We start from the raw sequence: 16,388 nt of genomic DNA, 5'->3' as shown, positions 1-16,388 counted from the left end.
CTATGTATCGTTTTTGGCCCTATCTCTCAATGGTGAAGAATCACTTACAAAATTAAATAATTCTCATATCCGAATCCATATTCAGATCTTCACCAAAATTGAATTGATTCTTCCTTGTCACACACACAACCTGTCCAACAAGTTTCGTCCAAATCCGTCCATAACGTTTTGAGATATCCCGCTATGTATCGTTTTTGGCCCAATCTCCCAATGGTGAAGAATCACTTACAAAATTAAATAATTCTCATATCCGAATCCATATTCAGATCTTCACCAAAATTGAATTGATTCTTCCTTGTCACACACACAACCTGTCCAACAAGTTTCGTCCAAATCCGTCCATAACGTTTTGAGATATCCCGCTATGTATCGTTTTTGGCCCAATCTCCCAATGGTGAAGAATCACTTACAAAATTAAATAATTCTCATATCCGAATCCATATTCAGATCTTCACCAAAATTGAATTGATTCTTCCTTGTCACACACACAACCTGTCCAACAAGTTTCGTCCAAATCCGTCCATAACGTTTTGAGATATCCTGCTATGTATCGTTTTTGGCCCTATCTCTCAATGGTGAAGAATCACTTACGAAAAATTAAATAATTATCATATTCGACTCCATATTCAGATCTTCACCAAAATCGAATCGAATCGTCCTTGTCAGACACACAACCTGTCCAACAAGTTTCGTCCAAATCCGTCCATAACGTTTTGAGATATCCTGCTATGTATCGTTTTTGGCCTGATCTCCCAATGGTGACGAATCACTTAAAATATATAGGAGCCGAATCCGGATCTTCACCAAAATCGAATCATTTCGTCCTTGATACGTTACATGTCTGACAAATTTCGTCTGAATCAGTCTGAATTTTTACAACGTTTTGAGGTATTTTGTTCACAAACGGACCGACATGGGTGAAAACATAACCTGCATCCACCTTTGGTGGGAGGTAATGAATCCAGGTGAGATTTAATGGAAGAAGGTGAAATGTTGAATTGAATGTTGTGAATTTTTTTTGGGAAATTTGGAAGGTCGAGTAGCTTGAATGATTGAACAGTAAACTCATGCACAGTCTACCTATTCAAATGGGGGAGGGATGTTATGGTTTGTGTTGAGTTTGTATGCTTTTGAACACATGTTACTGGACTGTACTGTACTGTACTGTCACGATGCTGGGAAACAACAAGAACTGGAAGGGGGATGTTCTAATTCCATATGGCTGATTAAACGAGCACCGCTAGTGATAGTGGTGACCCGTAATCACGCTGGTTCCTGTGGGTCTTCGTGCTACCAAATGTGGATTGCATAATGGAGCAGGGTGACCAAGATCTGAGGAAAAATAATGTGGGACACTAGGGCATGGCCACGGGTAAAGCGGGCTGCCGCAGGCCCTAATGGCCCATTGTGAATGTACTGTGTGTGGATTGCTGTGTTGATAAAGCATGAAGGAAGCAGGAGAACCATCGTAACTCCAAGAGCAACCGTTATATTCGAAAACACAAGTGCACAACCAACCCTCCCATCCTTCCTCTCCCGTTGGCGTAATGACGTCATTCCGTTATCCACACAGCACGGGATCTCATGTTGAAGGAGCTGGGGCTCCCACGTCGATCGGAAGAATGGACGCGACAAAAAGCTGGAATTCATCCGAGTTGCTTTAATCAAACCAAACACTCAGGCACTCTGAAAAGCCCGTTTATCGGGCAACAATATATATACATATTATCCCGGAGCGTTTGCCCAGGAAAGGCGAGAGGGGGCGTGGCCCAGCGGCCTGGCAAGTTGAGGGCGAGCCTGCCCGGGCATGCCCGGTCATGCCCGGGCGTCCCGACCGAGGCCTGGCAAGTTGAGCGCGGGCCTGCCCGGGCGTCCTGGACGAGCCCGGCATGGTGATCGCTCCGCGTCCTTGATAGGTGCAAGGCGATTGTGAAAACCCAGCGGTAGCCGCTACACACGTCCCCCCAGAATCGACTTGCACCGGCAGGGTCAATTTGAGGGGGGTCCTGATGACCCGGCCGAAGCGACCCCTGGCGGGTCGTGGGAGGGGGTCCGGTGTGGTGGTGGGCGGTCGAGTGGGGGGCACTGTGGACGGGGGGCGGCCCCACCGCGGCGGAAGGGCCACCCGTGGTGGGTGGTCGACGTCCACGTGCGCCGGCTTGAGGCGGTCCACCGCAATCCGGTCCGACCTGCCGCCGATGTCGATGACGAACGACTTGTCGTCCCGTCGCAGCACCCGGAAGGGCCCGTCGTACGGCGGCCGGAGTGACCCCCGATGTGCGTCGTGACGCACAAAAACATACTCCGCTGTGCGAAGTGCTGGGGGGACGTAGGACTGGCGGTCACCGTGGTGGGATGTTGGCACGGGGGCAAACCGTCGGGCGGCCTCCTGGAGGTCCGAGCGCTGGTGAGCTGCGGACCAGGGACTGGTAGCGTCAGGCACGAATTCGCCCGGGACGCGTAGCGCCTGGCCATAGACCAGCTCGGCGGTGGATGCCTGGAGGTCCTCCTTGGGGGCCGTGCGGAGGCCCAAAAGGACCCACGGCAGCCGGTCGGCCCAACCGCCGTCTTGAAGGCCGGCCATGAGCGCGGCCTTCATGGAGCGGTGGAATCGCTCGCACAACCCGTTTGCTTGGGGGTGGTAGGCCGTAGTACGGTGGAGCTTGACCCCCAGGTTGCGGGCGACCGCGCCCCACAGCTCGGAGGTGAACTGTGGTCCGCGGTCTGACGAGATGTCTGCCGGTGCGCCGAAGCGGGCGACCCAGGTGGTGATGAAAGCCTGCGCCACGTCGGCGGTGGTGGTGGAGACGAGGGGAACGGCCTCCGGCCACCTGGTGGTCCTGTCCACCATGGTGAGCAGGTGTGTGAACCCCCGTGACGGGGGGAGGGGGCCCACCAGATCCACGTTGACGTGGTCGAAACGTCGTTCGGGCACGGTGAAAGGTGCCAGCGGGGCCTGGGTGTGTCGGTGGACCTTGGCCCGTTGGCAGGCCGTGCAGGTGCTGGTCCAATCGCGGACGTCCCGACAAAGGCCGTGCCAGACGAATCGCGCCGACACCAGCTTCTGGGAAGCTTTCCGGCCCAGGTGGGAAAGGCCGTGGAGGGAGGCGAAGATGCGGCGTTGCCAGGTGACGGGCACGATGGGGCGAGGCTGGCCTTGGGAGACGTCGCAGAGCAGGACAGTGTCCGCGAAGGGGATGTCGGCCAGGCGGAGGCCCGTGTCCGCCGCCCGGAGGGCTTGCACCGTGGTGTCGGTGGTTTGGTCCGCCGCCATAAGCGCAAAGTCCACGCCCAGGTGGACCGCGTTCGCGCTGGCCCGGGAAAGACAGTCGGCCACGGCATTGTTTTTGCCGGCGACGTGCCGGATGTCCGTGGTAAACTCCGACACGGCGGAGAGGTGGCGCTGTTGGCGGGCCGACCACGGCTCCGTGACCTTGGCCATGGCGTAAACCAACGGCTTGTGGTCGACGAACGCCGTGAAAGGTCGGCCCTCCAGGAGGTGGCGGAAATGGCGGACGGCCAGGTGTAGACCGAGGAGCTCCCGGTCAAACGTGCTGTATTTGAGCTCGTTCGGCCGGAGCTGCCGGCTGAAAAAAGCGAGTGGCTGCCAAATCCCGTTCACCCATTGCTCATGTACGGTGCCCACCGCGTAGTCGGAGGCATCCGTGGTGAGGGCGATGGGAGCGTTGAGCACCGGGTGAGCGAGCAGTGTTGCGTCGGCGAGGGCCCGCTTTGAGCTTTGGAAGGCCGCATCCATTGCTGCGGACCAGGCGATGTCGTGCTTGGCCGGCTTGCCCCGGAGGGCTTCGTAGAGGGGCCGCATGAGTTGAGCAGCGCGGGGCACGAAGCGGTGATAAAAATTCACCATTCCCAGGAATTCCTGCAGGGCCTTTATGGTGCGGGGACGCGGGAACGTGGTGATGGCCTCGACCTTGGTTGGCAGCGGCACGGCCCCGTTCTTGGTGATGTGGTGGCCCAAAAAATCAACGGCCGTCGTGCCAAAGTGGCATTTGGCCGGGTTGACGATGAGGCCGTGCTCGCTGAGGCGCCCGAACAGTGTTCGGAGGTGGAGGAGGTGCTCGGCCCGGGACGTGCTGGCGACGAGGATGTCGTCCAGGTAAACGAAAAGGAACGGCAGGTCACGCAGCACGCCGTCCATCAAGCGCTGGAACGCCTGAGCCGCGTTCTTGAGACCAAACGGCATCCGCAAGAATTCGAATAAGCCGAACGGCGTGATGACTGCCGTTTTAGGGACGTCGGCCGCCCTGACAGGTACCTGGTGATATCCCCGTATGAGATCAATTTTCGAAAAAATGACCCGTCCCGCCAGACGGGCGGAGAAGTCTTGGATATGCGGGATCGGGTACCTGTCGGGGGTGGTAGCGTCATTGAGACGGCGGTAGTCGCCACACGGGCGCCATCCACCCCCCGGCTTTGGCACGATGTGCAGTGGCGAGGCCCACGCGCTATCGGAGCGCCGCACGATGCCGAGGTGCTCCAACGCGTCGAATTCGGCCTTCGCCACGGCGAGCTTGGCTGGGTCGAGGCGGCGGGCCCTGGCGTAGACCGGCGGGCCCGTGGTTGGTATGTGGTGCTCGATCCCATGCCGTACTGCGACGGCCGAAAACGTCGGCCGCGTGAGGGCCGGGAACTCCGTGAGCAGGCGAGCAAACTCGTTCGCCGCCGGGACGGCGCATGCCAGCTCGGTCGGCGCGGAGCTGCTCAATGTGCATACCAGGGAGCTGAAGGTTTCGGCGTTGATTAAACGACGCCGTTGGACGTCCACCAGCAGTCCGTGTGCGCAGAGGAAGTCGGCGCCTAGCAGAGCCATGGGCACGTTTGCGGTTACAAACGTCCAAGCAAAGCGTTGGCCGCCGAAGCAGAGGGTGACGTTGCGCGGGCCGAAGGTGCGGATGGTCGATCCGTTGGCCGCAACCAAGGAGGGGCCGCAAACCGCGGACTGCCTGTCCTGGTCAGAGGCGGGTATGACGCTCAGTTGGGCGCCGGTGTCGCACAGGAAGCGCCGTCTGGATGCTTTATCCGTGATGAACAGTAAGTTGCCCGTGTGGCCGGCGCTCATGGCTGGTAATGAACGCCGGCCCGGCCGTTTCCCGGCCTGCCGAAGGTGCACGGGGGTCGGCATGTCCGGGCCTTCTGTCCGAACCTGGCATGATAGTAACACCACGCTTGGTCAGGTGGAGGCCCCGGTCGTCGTGCTGGAGGTGGTCGGCTCGGTGTAGCGGCCGCCAATTGCGTCAGCAGTTCGGTCGTCGACCGTGCCGGGTGCTTGGGCGCCATGGGTGTTGCGTCGGACGGCGGTGGGTCCCATGTCGCCGCTGCGATGCGCTGACCTGCGGCGGAGATCTTGTCGGCTTCTCTGGCAAGGGCCCGGGGATCTGTGATCGTCGTGCTTGCCAGGGCGAGGCGTACCGGGTTAGGCAGCTGACGGAGGAACAGCTCCCGGAACAGGAATGCCGGAGAGTGCTCGCCGAGCAGTGAAAGCATGTAGTCCATTCGCTCGGAAGGGCGCGTGTCGCCGAGCTCGGGCAGGTCGAGCAGGCGCCGTGCGCGTTCCGCCGATGGGAGGGCGAAAGCGTCGAGGAGAAGCTTCTTAATCGCACCGTATTTGTCAGCGGCTGGCGGGCTCTCGAGGAGGCTCAGGGCGCGGGCCGCGGTGGCCGAACCGAGCGCTGCTACCACATGGTGGAAGCGGGTGTCGTCGGCCGTGATGCCTCGCAGGGCGAACAGGGAATCCGCCTGTGCGAACCAAACCGCCGCGTGAGCCTCCCAGAAGGTAGGCAGTTTAAGGGCGACTGCCGTGTCCATGTAGGTAGGTCACCAATGAAGGAGCTGGGGCTCCCACGTCGATCGGAAGAATGGACACGACAAAAAGCTGGAATTCATCCGAGTTGCTTTAATCAAACCAAACACTCAGGCACTCTGAAAAGCCCGTTTATCGGGCAGCAATATATATACATATTATCCCGGAGCGTTTTCCCAGGAAAGGCGAGAGGGGGCGTGGCCCAGCGTCCTGGCTGCGGCCTGGCAAGTTGAGGGCGAGCCTGCCCGGGCATGCCCGGACATGCCCGGGCGTCCCGACCGAGGCCTGGCAAGTTGAGCGCGGGCCTGCCCGGGCGTCCTGGGCGAGCCCGGCATGGTGATCGCTCCGCGTCCTTGATAGGTGCAAGGCGATTGTGAAAACCCAGCGGTAGCCGCTACAATGTATGCAATATAATACACCATGGTGTATAATGTGGCAAGGCACCACAATACCACATATATGTTATTGTGAGAAGTGTACTTTTTTACGTTTTATTTTGTGTACTCATCTCCTTTATAATGTCGGATTTTGAAATGTATAAATAAATGTTATAAAATAAAAATGAAATGTAACTTGCTAAAGTGCATTATTAATTGTTCGTGCAGTTTTCACAACTGCATTTCATCATCGCTTTTTCCACAATTAACGCACAATCTCATTTGCAAAAAAAAAAAAAATGAAAGGAATTGAACGTGCTTATTAACGGTGACATCACTCCCGATCAATAAGTCCCATGACGTCTATCGATCGATGAGATATTTGGCCGGTGTACGGTCGCCATGATGGAAGCGTACGCGCCTGCGTTACGTGCCGCCTTTCGCTTTTCAAATACTGTTTGAAGTACTGAAGAAACGGGACAAATGGGGTCCCAGAAAGGTATGAAACGAGTCTTGGGACATTAATTTTGTGTGAAACGATCCCGTTAAGTACAGTGCGCTTTACGCTTGCCAAGCAGCTCGCTTGATTCAAAGCGCTCAAAGGAATGGAGTGCTCGCCTTTCGGCACCGCTTAACAACATGGCGGTCTCCATGTAAACAATGCTATCTTGGTACTCGAACAAATTCTGTCCGGGTCGTCATTTTCAGTTTTACTCGATCTTCCTGTGACAACAACTTCCCCAAATTTATGTATTGTGTTAGCACTAGCAGTGGCTCCAGAGTAGGCTACGAGGAAGAGGGAAATAAAGGAAATGGAGATTAGAAGGAGGAACCCCCTGCCGAGCTTATCGATGGACCACCAACCATCACGATGCATTTTGGGAAGGGGATGGAAGGATTTTGCATGTTTTGAGATGTTAACTAATTCGGATGAAAAGTAGAAGGAACAATAAAAGTATGAACAGCACATTTCAATAACAGGGATATTTGTCTCAAACTTTCATTGGTTGTGGTATCGTTTAGAATCTGACTACGGCGGCCATTTTTTGCTAATATAACGAAGCTATTAATGATCTGCTCCGCTTGCCGAGCGCGAAGGCAAAAGGGCAATGGATGCAGGTAATGATGAGGGGTACGGGAGAACGCAACGGGTGGACGAGATGGATACCTGAGCAAACTTTTGATGATGAAAATTTGATCATTGTTGATGATGAAAAACTAAAGGATTTGGAAAAGGGGGGAGCGTGATCAAATCAACCGTTTTAATCGATCATGACCAAACCTTTGAAGAATAGTGTAGGTCGCATGTTGAGGAGAAGAATTAGGGGGAGTACGAGTGGGGGTTTTGGTAGAGTCCATGCACAAAATGGCGATATGACGCGTCCGGAAAATTCTGGTCACGTGGGCCATGTGCGCCATTTTGTTTCCATTTTTTGCGAATCGGTCGGTTCAATTCTGAGAAAATAATGAATTCTGGTCACGTGATTGCATGCTGTTTTGGTGGCAAAATATGATAAAAACACATCAACGTGGAAGAAAGACCATTTTCTTGATTTCCAAATACAATTTAAATGCAGTAGCGCGATTTCATTGTTGTTCTTTTTCTCCTCATAATTACTAGTACCCGACTGCAAAGCCGCAATGAGCCGGCGAAGCCAAAGCCTCTTGCCACTATTTTACCCATCACTATGGCATCAGTAGGTTAGGTAGTTGGGGGTAGGTCGGTGTAGTAGTTACCGTACCAAGTTCAAAATGACACCATTTGCATTCTGGATGAGATTAAAATTTATAAAAATTCCTTCTTGATTAATTCGGTGAATTAAGCAACTTCGGATATTTCCGGCCGTGAAAAACTATGCCCTACGGCCGCGAGATTTTAAAAAAAAAATTCTTCGTCAATTTTTGAATATTTGACGCCGTTTTCAGCCTCCGAAACGCGGTAATAAGCTCTTTTGAAATATTTTTTCAAATGCTCGAATCTCATTGGTTCCGGTAATTGGTGACGATTTTCGTTGAAGATAACCAGGGCGCGTGTGGGCACGGGGAACGAGGTTGGTCTTAAAGTATTTTAATTACCAATTAGAGGTCCATAAGATTGTGAATCAAACAAACACGGGTGAAACAAACTCCTATTGAACTTTTTCGCAATTTTTTTATGCATACTTCCGCATCCGGAAAATGGCGGCCTCCATTGAGTGATTTGGTTTTTGAAATATTTTTTCAAATGCTCGAATCTCATTGGTTCCGGTGTTTGGTGACGATTTTCGTTGAAGATAACCAGGCCCGTGCGGGCCGAGGTTGGTCTTAAAGTATTTTAATTACAAATTGGAGGTGCATAGGATTGTGAATCAAAAAAAGACGAGTGAAACAAACTCCTATTGAACTTTTTCGCAATTTTTTTATGTATACTTCCGCATCTGGAAGATGGCGGCCTCCATTGAGTGATTTGGTTTTTGAAATATTTTTTCAAATGCTCGAATCTCATTGGTTCCGGTGTTTGGTGACGATTTTCGTTGAAGATAACCAGGCCCGTGCGGGCCGAGGTTGGTCTTAAAGTATTTTAATTACAAATTGGAGGTGCATAGGATTGTGAATCAAAAAAAGACGGGTGAAACAAACTCCTATTGAACTTTTTTCAATTTGTTATGCATACTTCCGCATCCACAAGATGGCGGCCTCCATTGAGCGATTTGGTGCGTCAAAGCTTCGAAATTCTCAAGGGATCCAGCAAAATCTGGCTTTTCAACATAATACATACGCGTTCATTCACAACACCGGCTTCGCCGGCAATTATATTGGTTGGTCTTGTGCGTTATTCTGTCTGTCTGTTTGTCTATCAATCGCCGACAGGTCACAATTTTAAACTGATCTTCATGAAACTTCACGAAGTTGTGGAGGCAGTCATAACTGAGAAGCCTATTGATTGGTCAAAAGGAAGAAGCCTGTTGATTTTGAGGTCAACTGTCATCTTGAGGTCAAATTTCTGAAATTGGCATTTTCATCCGATTGACGTGAAAGCTGAACAGCATTTCCACATTGAGTCATTAAATTGGGAAAACAACTATTTTGAGGTAAAAAGGGCAAGAGTCAACACAAGTTCAAACTTTTAAAATCATCAATTTTCATCTGAAAAATCATCAATTTTAATCTGAAACATCGTCACTTTTCATCTGAATAATCATCAATTTTCATCTGAAACATCGTCACTTTTCATCTGAATAATCGTCAATTTTCTTCTGAAACATCGTCACTTTACATCTGAAAAATCATCAATTTTCATCTGAAAAATTATCAATTTAATCTAAAAAGTTGTTCAAAAATTTTCTTTAAAAAATGTAATCTAATTTTTTTTTAGCAAACACATATTTTTGTGTTTAAAGTAGGATTCAATATTTTAGCAAAATATACTTGGGACAGAAATGGGTACAGATTTGGTTATTGACTGACATAATAGATTATTGCCAATTTATAATGTGTGTATTAACGTGTGTAACAATTTATAACGTGTGTAACATTGTTTTTGCAGAGGGAAATGAAGATTGTTTCTTGGCATTCCTTGAAGATGAAATATGTCTGGACTTTTTCAACACTTTCTTAAATCTTCCAGTGAGTCCCTACTCAAATAAACCACCTGAAATAGTTACAAATCATGCATTTAATTTTAACGTGTGTGTGTGTGTGTGTGTGACGTCTGTATTGGACAGATGGAGAAATCCGGCTATTATATGTGTGTGTGTGTGTGTGTGTGTGTGTGTGTGTGTGTGTGTGTGTGTGTGTGTGTGTGTGTGTGTGTGTGTGTGTGTGTGACGTCTGTGCAGGGCAGACAGAGAAATCCGGCTATTATATATGTGTGTGTATATATTGTTACGTGCACCGCCCCTACCCCGGTCACGGTGTACCACCGAGCCCCGAAAGGAGTCACGGCAGAAAGATGTGTTATTCTGTGTGTCAAAGACCAATGGTGAAACCACACCAATTGTTACCAAAAAACAAGTATTGCATTAAGGTCACACAAGAATAACAGCACAAGAACAATATTAATCAATTATACAACCAATGTTATATCATTCCGATGATGGTACCATCAGTTTCATACAATATAACTCACTGTGCTCCAAGTGAGCGAAAAGAACATTCCCAAAGTCTCTGTCCCGGCATCAAGCCAAAGTTGATCCATGCTCCGGTGATCGTAAGAACGATGTCGTATCGAGACCAGAATCCCGTTCGGCTGACAGTCATGCTGCCAAAGATGCGCAAAGGTGCCCTCAAGAGGCGACTGGGAAATCACACTTTCGGGTATGAACGTTCAACGGCTCCCAAACGGCGAACCGCAAATTCCCACTCGAAATCCACGTTACACACGCAAACCAGGCTCACGGCTGGGTGCGGTGAAATGGTTGGAGCGAGGTGAAAAGCCCGGAGCGATGCGAAATTGGGAGCGAGGCAAAATGGCCGACGGGCCCGTACTGATGGCGTACCTGCACTTCAACAACGGTTCTCTTCGGAATCAACCGCAAAACCTGTCACGCAGGTTTATCTCTCACAGCGATAGCCACTCTGTCACCGGAATCCCTTTCCCAGGAAACCCAAATTTCGCTCGTGACCCACGTTCGCCAGCGTTTGCTCAAGACCTCAAAGCAGCTCGGCTTCTTCTCGACCTCACTTGCTCCGCTTCTTCTTCCTCCTCTTCTTCATCCGGTTTTCTCTCGATCCGGTTTCCGGTTTCTTTTAAAACATTAATTTTTTACCTTTTGCAAATAGTTATCTCCATTTCACTGAAACGATAACAATAACAGTACATGGAACCAAAAATGCTTACATTGAATGAAAACCACAACGATGGAAGTGACGAATCCGTAACAATATATATATATATATATATATATATATATATATATATATATATATATATACATATATATGTATATATATATATATTCTTGGGTAAAATGCCAGGGGCATAGAAAAGGCTCCTTTATATTTGGTATGTGCATAAAGGGGCGCCCGACATCTGGCAAATAAAATACATTTACTTCTTCATGCAGGTGTACGAATCAAATTGGCACCCCTTTATATTAACTTTTGTAGAGCATTACTTGGTTCTTCCGAAGAACACAAGGGTAGTCCAGCATGCACATGAGATTGTTTTTTTTGAATGCCCCATATTTTGTATTGTTTGGCATTTTCGACAAGCTATGGAATGTCCCTTCTTTTCTCTACTTTGCCACATGGCGCACACCATATAAAGGGGCCTTTTCTATGCCCCTGGCATTTTCCCCAAGAATATATATAATAGCCGGATTTCTCCGTCCCTCTGTTCTCTCATAGTCTTTTCACTAGGAAATCTTTACAGCACTTTGAGTAGCATTAGGCTAGGCCAGTGGTTCTTAACCTTTTTAAAGGCGCCGAACCCTAACGAAACCCACCGAACACTCGCGGAACCCCTCAAATTTGACCAAAAAATTAAGAAGAATTGCATCTTAATGCGCTTTCTGTTCTTCTTTTCAGGAGGCGATCTGGGAAATGCGTGGTTTTGTTTTGGCAAGGGCCACCCTCAAATCATTTTCACATGCAAGCCTGTTCCTTTTCTTTGTTTTAATGTCCACCAGTTTCGAAAACGCATGAGATACGTTGTAATGAACGGCGTGAGGATCTCAAGGACAATTTTAGCGATGTGAGGATACCCTTCCATTTGGCGGCACCAAAACGTTGAGAGCGTTGTTGTGCCGAAGAGTTGTTGATGAGTCTGGCTCTGCTGAAGTTCGATGAGGTCGTTGAGGTATTGGTCGTTGACATCTGCCGTTGCAACGTCGAAAGTAAACGGCTGCCGCACCCAAGCTGGGTATTGCTCATGGTCGGGGAAGTAGCCGTCGAATGACTTTCCCAGCTCATCCAAGTGCGTGGCAATCGCTTGCTTCAGCTCCCCTGGTACAGCAGTGCCTCCAACTTCAGACTCATCTTTGATCCCGCTCACACACTCGTCCAGTAGCGAAAAGTTCGCGAAGTTGTCGTTCTCTGTTCGCCGCCTCCACAACGGTAACTTCTTTCGGAAAGCGCTCAGCTGTTCTTCAGATTCGATGACATTCACTCCACCACCCTGCATCTGGCAATTGAGATGATTGAGTGCGTCGAAGATGTCAGCCAAGTACGCCAAGGCAAGGATGAACTCTGACTCTTGGAAGTGCGTTGCATGGCAATGCTGGTGTTCTCGCAAAAAACAGGGCTAATTCTACACGCAAGGCAAAAACACGGCTCACTACCTTCCCTCGCGATAACCATCGAACGTTAGAGTGGTAGAGAAGGACTTCGAATTCAGAGCCGATTTCATTGCACAGCTCATTGAAGATGCGATGATTCAGAGCACGGCTTCGCACGTAATTCACAGTTTCAACGACGATTTTCAGAACATTGGCCAGTTTTTGAGGCAGGGTTTTTGATGCCAGCGCGTGTCTGTGCAGGACGCAGTGCATGACGATGATGTGTGGTGCATCAGCCTTCACTAGCGCTCCAAAACCGGAGTTGCATCCCAGCATGGCTGGAGCTCCGTCCGAGCAAACTGCAGACACCATGTTCCACGAGAGGCCGATGCTTCTGAAGAAGTCATCCACAGGCTTCTTCACGTCAGCTGCCTTCGTCATTGTTGTGAGAGGCTTGCAGAACAGAAAGTCTTCCTTGATCTCGTCTCCTTTGACATAACGCACAAATAAGATGAGCTGGCTCAAATTCGAAATGTCGGTGGTCTCGTCGAGTTGAAGGCTGAATTTCGTCGGGCTCGTGACTAAATCTGCAAACTATCTGGGCGAGGATGTCGTCGCTTATGTCGGCGATTCTGCATCTGATGGTGTCATTTGAGAGTGGAATGAGAGACAACTTGTTTTCAGCAGCTTTTCCCAGCATAATGTTGGCCATCTTCAATGCGGCCGGTTTGATGAGTGTCTCGCCAACGGTGTGCGGTTTGCCCTGCTTTGCGATCAGGTACGCAACTTCATACGACGCGGTGAGGATCGGTTTATCAATTGGAACGAAGCCGAGAGTGGGCAAGGTAGCACTTGCGTCGAATTGGACTCTCTTCAATTTGAATTCATCCAGCATTGCGTCTTTGTACTGCCCCTCGCCGTGCAGTTTTTTTGAAGTGTTCCCGCAGTTTTGCTGGTGCTAGGCTGGAGTAGCTCAACTTGACATTGCAAAGCATGCATTGAGGACGCTGACTTCCATCCCGTTCCGTCAAACACGTGAACCCGTACCGCACGTAATCCTCCGACCACTTCCTTTTTTTGCTCGACATACTGCAAAAAAAAAAAAAGTAACAAATTGATCTTAATTGAGTTCGGGCAAATAATTATATGACAAAAATTAAAAAAGGAACATGCTTAAATATAATCAGTACCCCTCTGAAAACTGAGAAATTTTAACGAAGAAAACATAACTTATAGTTATGATGACGGGATTTATTATAATCTACTCAACTCTATGTCACCTCAAATCCCATTATAATATTACATAGAAAACTGTGAATTGTTAGTTTTGAATTGCGACCAAAGGAGTTATATCACCTCCACCTAATTTTCTGAGAAATTCAATCATATTTTATAATCACCATCCACTTTTGACTTTAATATAACTCTGAACCCGCCCTGCATATCCATAAACATTTCCAACTTACTTTTCAATTAATCAGTAACTCCAAAGTAAGGCGCGACCAATGACGCACCAAAAGTCCCAGAGGACCAAAAAGACCCAGATAACCCAAAAGTCCCTGAGGACCCAGAAGACCTAGAAGTCCCTGAGGACCCAAAATACCAAGATTAAATGTAATCCAATGGACCAACGAGCCTCCCTACTGTGTTAAATCGTGCAATATGGGAAATAACTACTTGAAGCATTTCCCTAGAAGTCATTTCCACACACAAAAAAAAAGTTAATAAAAACAGTGTGACAGGATGAGTAACATGCAGCGCATAGGAGGATCAGAGGAACCTTGTAAAACCATACATTAAAGAGTTTAATTCACTGCAAAAGTTTAATTGCATCCCTGGTGTATCACCTCTCCTCCTCCATAGATTATATATATATATATATATATATATATATATATATATATATATATATATATATATATATATATATATATATATATATATATATATATATATATGTCAGAATTTTGAACGAGGTACAAATCCCAAAAAACACACATTGATTGCTTTAAACCTATATAACTTTGTCCCAAATGTTCTGAATTAGTACATTTAGGTGTCATCTTGTAGAACACAATCACGGCTTTCAGAAAATGTATAGTTTTATATACTTTCTATCAATTATCTACATGTTATAAGCCTCTGAACCTCAAAGAATGGTGAAAAAGGGCATTTTTTTAGTATTTCGTTACCCTTCAAAGCCATGCATTCATTATAAAAGCCTTTTTCAGATACTTTTCACAGCTGGAATAAAAGTAGATCTATATAACTACTCTACTGAATGTGTTTTTGTGTTACTCATGTCAGTTCCTGAGTCACAGCTCCTCCTCATATAGGATGAAGCAGATGAACCGTAACGTAAGAGATATTTATATAAGCCCTGTTTTACACATATCAGGGTGTTCCATAGTTCTTCTTTAGGGCGCAACAAACAGCACTTATACGTATGTATTAACTCTGTAAAAATCATTGACCTCCTTTGTTTCTCTGAGACACAACAAGCTAGAGTGTGAATTTAGAAACCATAACGGTCTCTTACGTTACGCACGTCATGCTCCCTGTAAGCCAGGTAAGTGCATATCGAAGTGAAATATACCATCAGACCATCACATTAGCTTGAATTCTATGCCATTTCAAAAGATCGGGACGCTCCTGGTGCGTTAAGTACGCAAAACTAGCCGAAACAGCATCTTCGGGAAGAAGAGGAAGGAATTCATATATCTTATTTTGGTCTCTTACGTTATGCTAACAAGGAAGGGAAACTTTGACCATGAATAAAAACGGAACCTCTGGGCCGATCGGTGTCAGTTTGGCTGCGTTTGATAGCCCAGGCTTAGGGCTTTAAGGATATCAAGGTGATTTTTAGCTATTCCCAAAAAAAAAATTTGACCCCTGGGAGGCCCAAATGTACCTCGTTCAAAATTCTGACCCATATATATATATATCGATATGTCGAAAGATTTGCAGCTCAGGATTCACGTTGTAAAAGATAGCACACTGAGCAGTAAAATAATTTAAAGTCTTTATTAACAGCCTGACGTTTAGAGAGCAAACTAGTTATCTTCCTCAAAGGCGTTGAATGTGGTGTGGCTTTGCTTTGCTTTCCCATATGGTGGTGGTGGTCAGCGGCGGATTAATGCACGGGCACACTGGGCACGTGCCCAGGGCCCCCAAATCCAATGAGGTCATGCAACCAATGCAACCCGAGATCACGAGAGATAACGAGAGACCGATCGTGGTTCATACTGAACTGAACTGTCCACTGAACCGGCCCCAACGGAGCTTAACGGTTACACCTGATAGCATCTGATGAATGATGATATAAGAATGAGAAATTCATGCAGCAGCCTGTATTTTAATGCAGTGTGTTAATGTTGATTAGCAAACATTGTATATCGTTTCACATACATTATCGCTGCCCTTTCTTGATGTTCAGTTAAAGCCTTTTTAGCAAATTGCAGTATATGTTGAAAAAAATTCCTTGAAGAGATTTTTGTTTTTCGTTCTCACCGTGAATGGCTCACTTCACCCTGTCCATTTTCCTCTTTTATCATGCAAGGTGTTTGGACAAAGACCACTGTTTCTGAAGCGAGAAAATTTGTGGTTGTTGAGACCCGGATGCCCAGCAGAACCAGTGAGTTTATGCCGTGTGTGCGTGTGCGCCTGCGCCTGTGTGCGTGCTCGCTTTCAGTGTTCAGTGTGTGCGTGCTTTACTTTCCACGACACAAAGGAAATTTTTTTGAATGTTTGAACCCCCACCTCCCCCAATACCCTCCCCTCCTTTCCCCGTGTTTTTAGTGGAATGGAAAATCGAGATCCTGTGATCTAAGAGTTTCTTTCTTGTTAGTTGACACTTGGTATTTGGCTCTCTATAATTGTTGAGGTGTTATGTTTCTCATTCATGTATTGTTGTTTTTGTTTCCATTACATATGGTATGCTTTTTTTTTTCTTTTCTTTTTTGCAAAGAATGCGGTTTTGAAGCTCAATGGGAA

General features: G+C 48.0%; 1 protein-coding gene across 8 annotated transcripts in view; it reads left to right on the top strand.

Moving 5' to 3' along the window:
• Positions 1-16,388, top strand: part of LOC137432745 (regulator of G-protein signaling protein-like) — a 126,037-nt gene that overhangs the window by 5,416 nt on the left and 104,233 nt on the right. For all 8 annotated transcript variants that reach the window (XR_013624353.1, XR_013624355.1, XR_013624354.1 and 5 more), the window contains 2 exons: positions 9,725-9,804; positions 15,955-16,029. Coding sequence is in view for 5 of the 8 variants with exons in the window: in XM_078783564.1 (XP_078639690.1) it covers positions 9,768-9,804; positions 15,955-16,029 (112 nt within the window). In the remaining 3 variants the exon portion in view is untranslated. The remainder of the gene's footprint in view (positions 1-9,724; positions 9,805-15,954; positions 16,030-16,388) is intronic.

This window comes from Myxine glutinosa, chromosome 8 (genome assembly GCF_964187855.1).
Source record: "Myxine glutinosa chromosome 8, kmMyxGlut1.1, whole genome shotgun sequence".
NCBI lineage: Eukaryota > Metazoa > Chordata > Myxini > Myxiniformes > Myxinidae > Myxine > Myxine glutinosa.
This window is presented reverse-complemented; position numbering and strand designations above follow the sequence as displayed.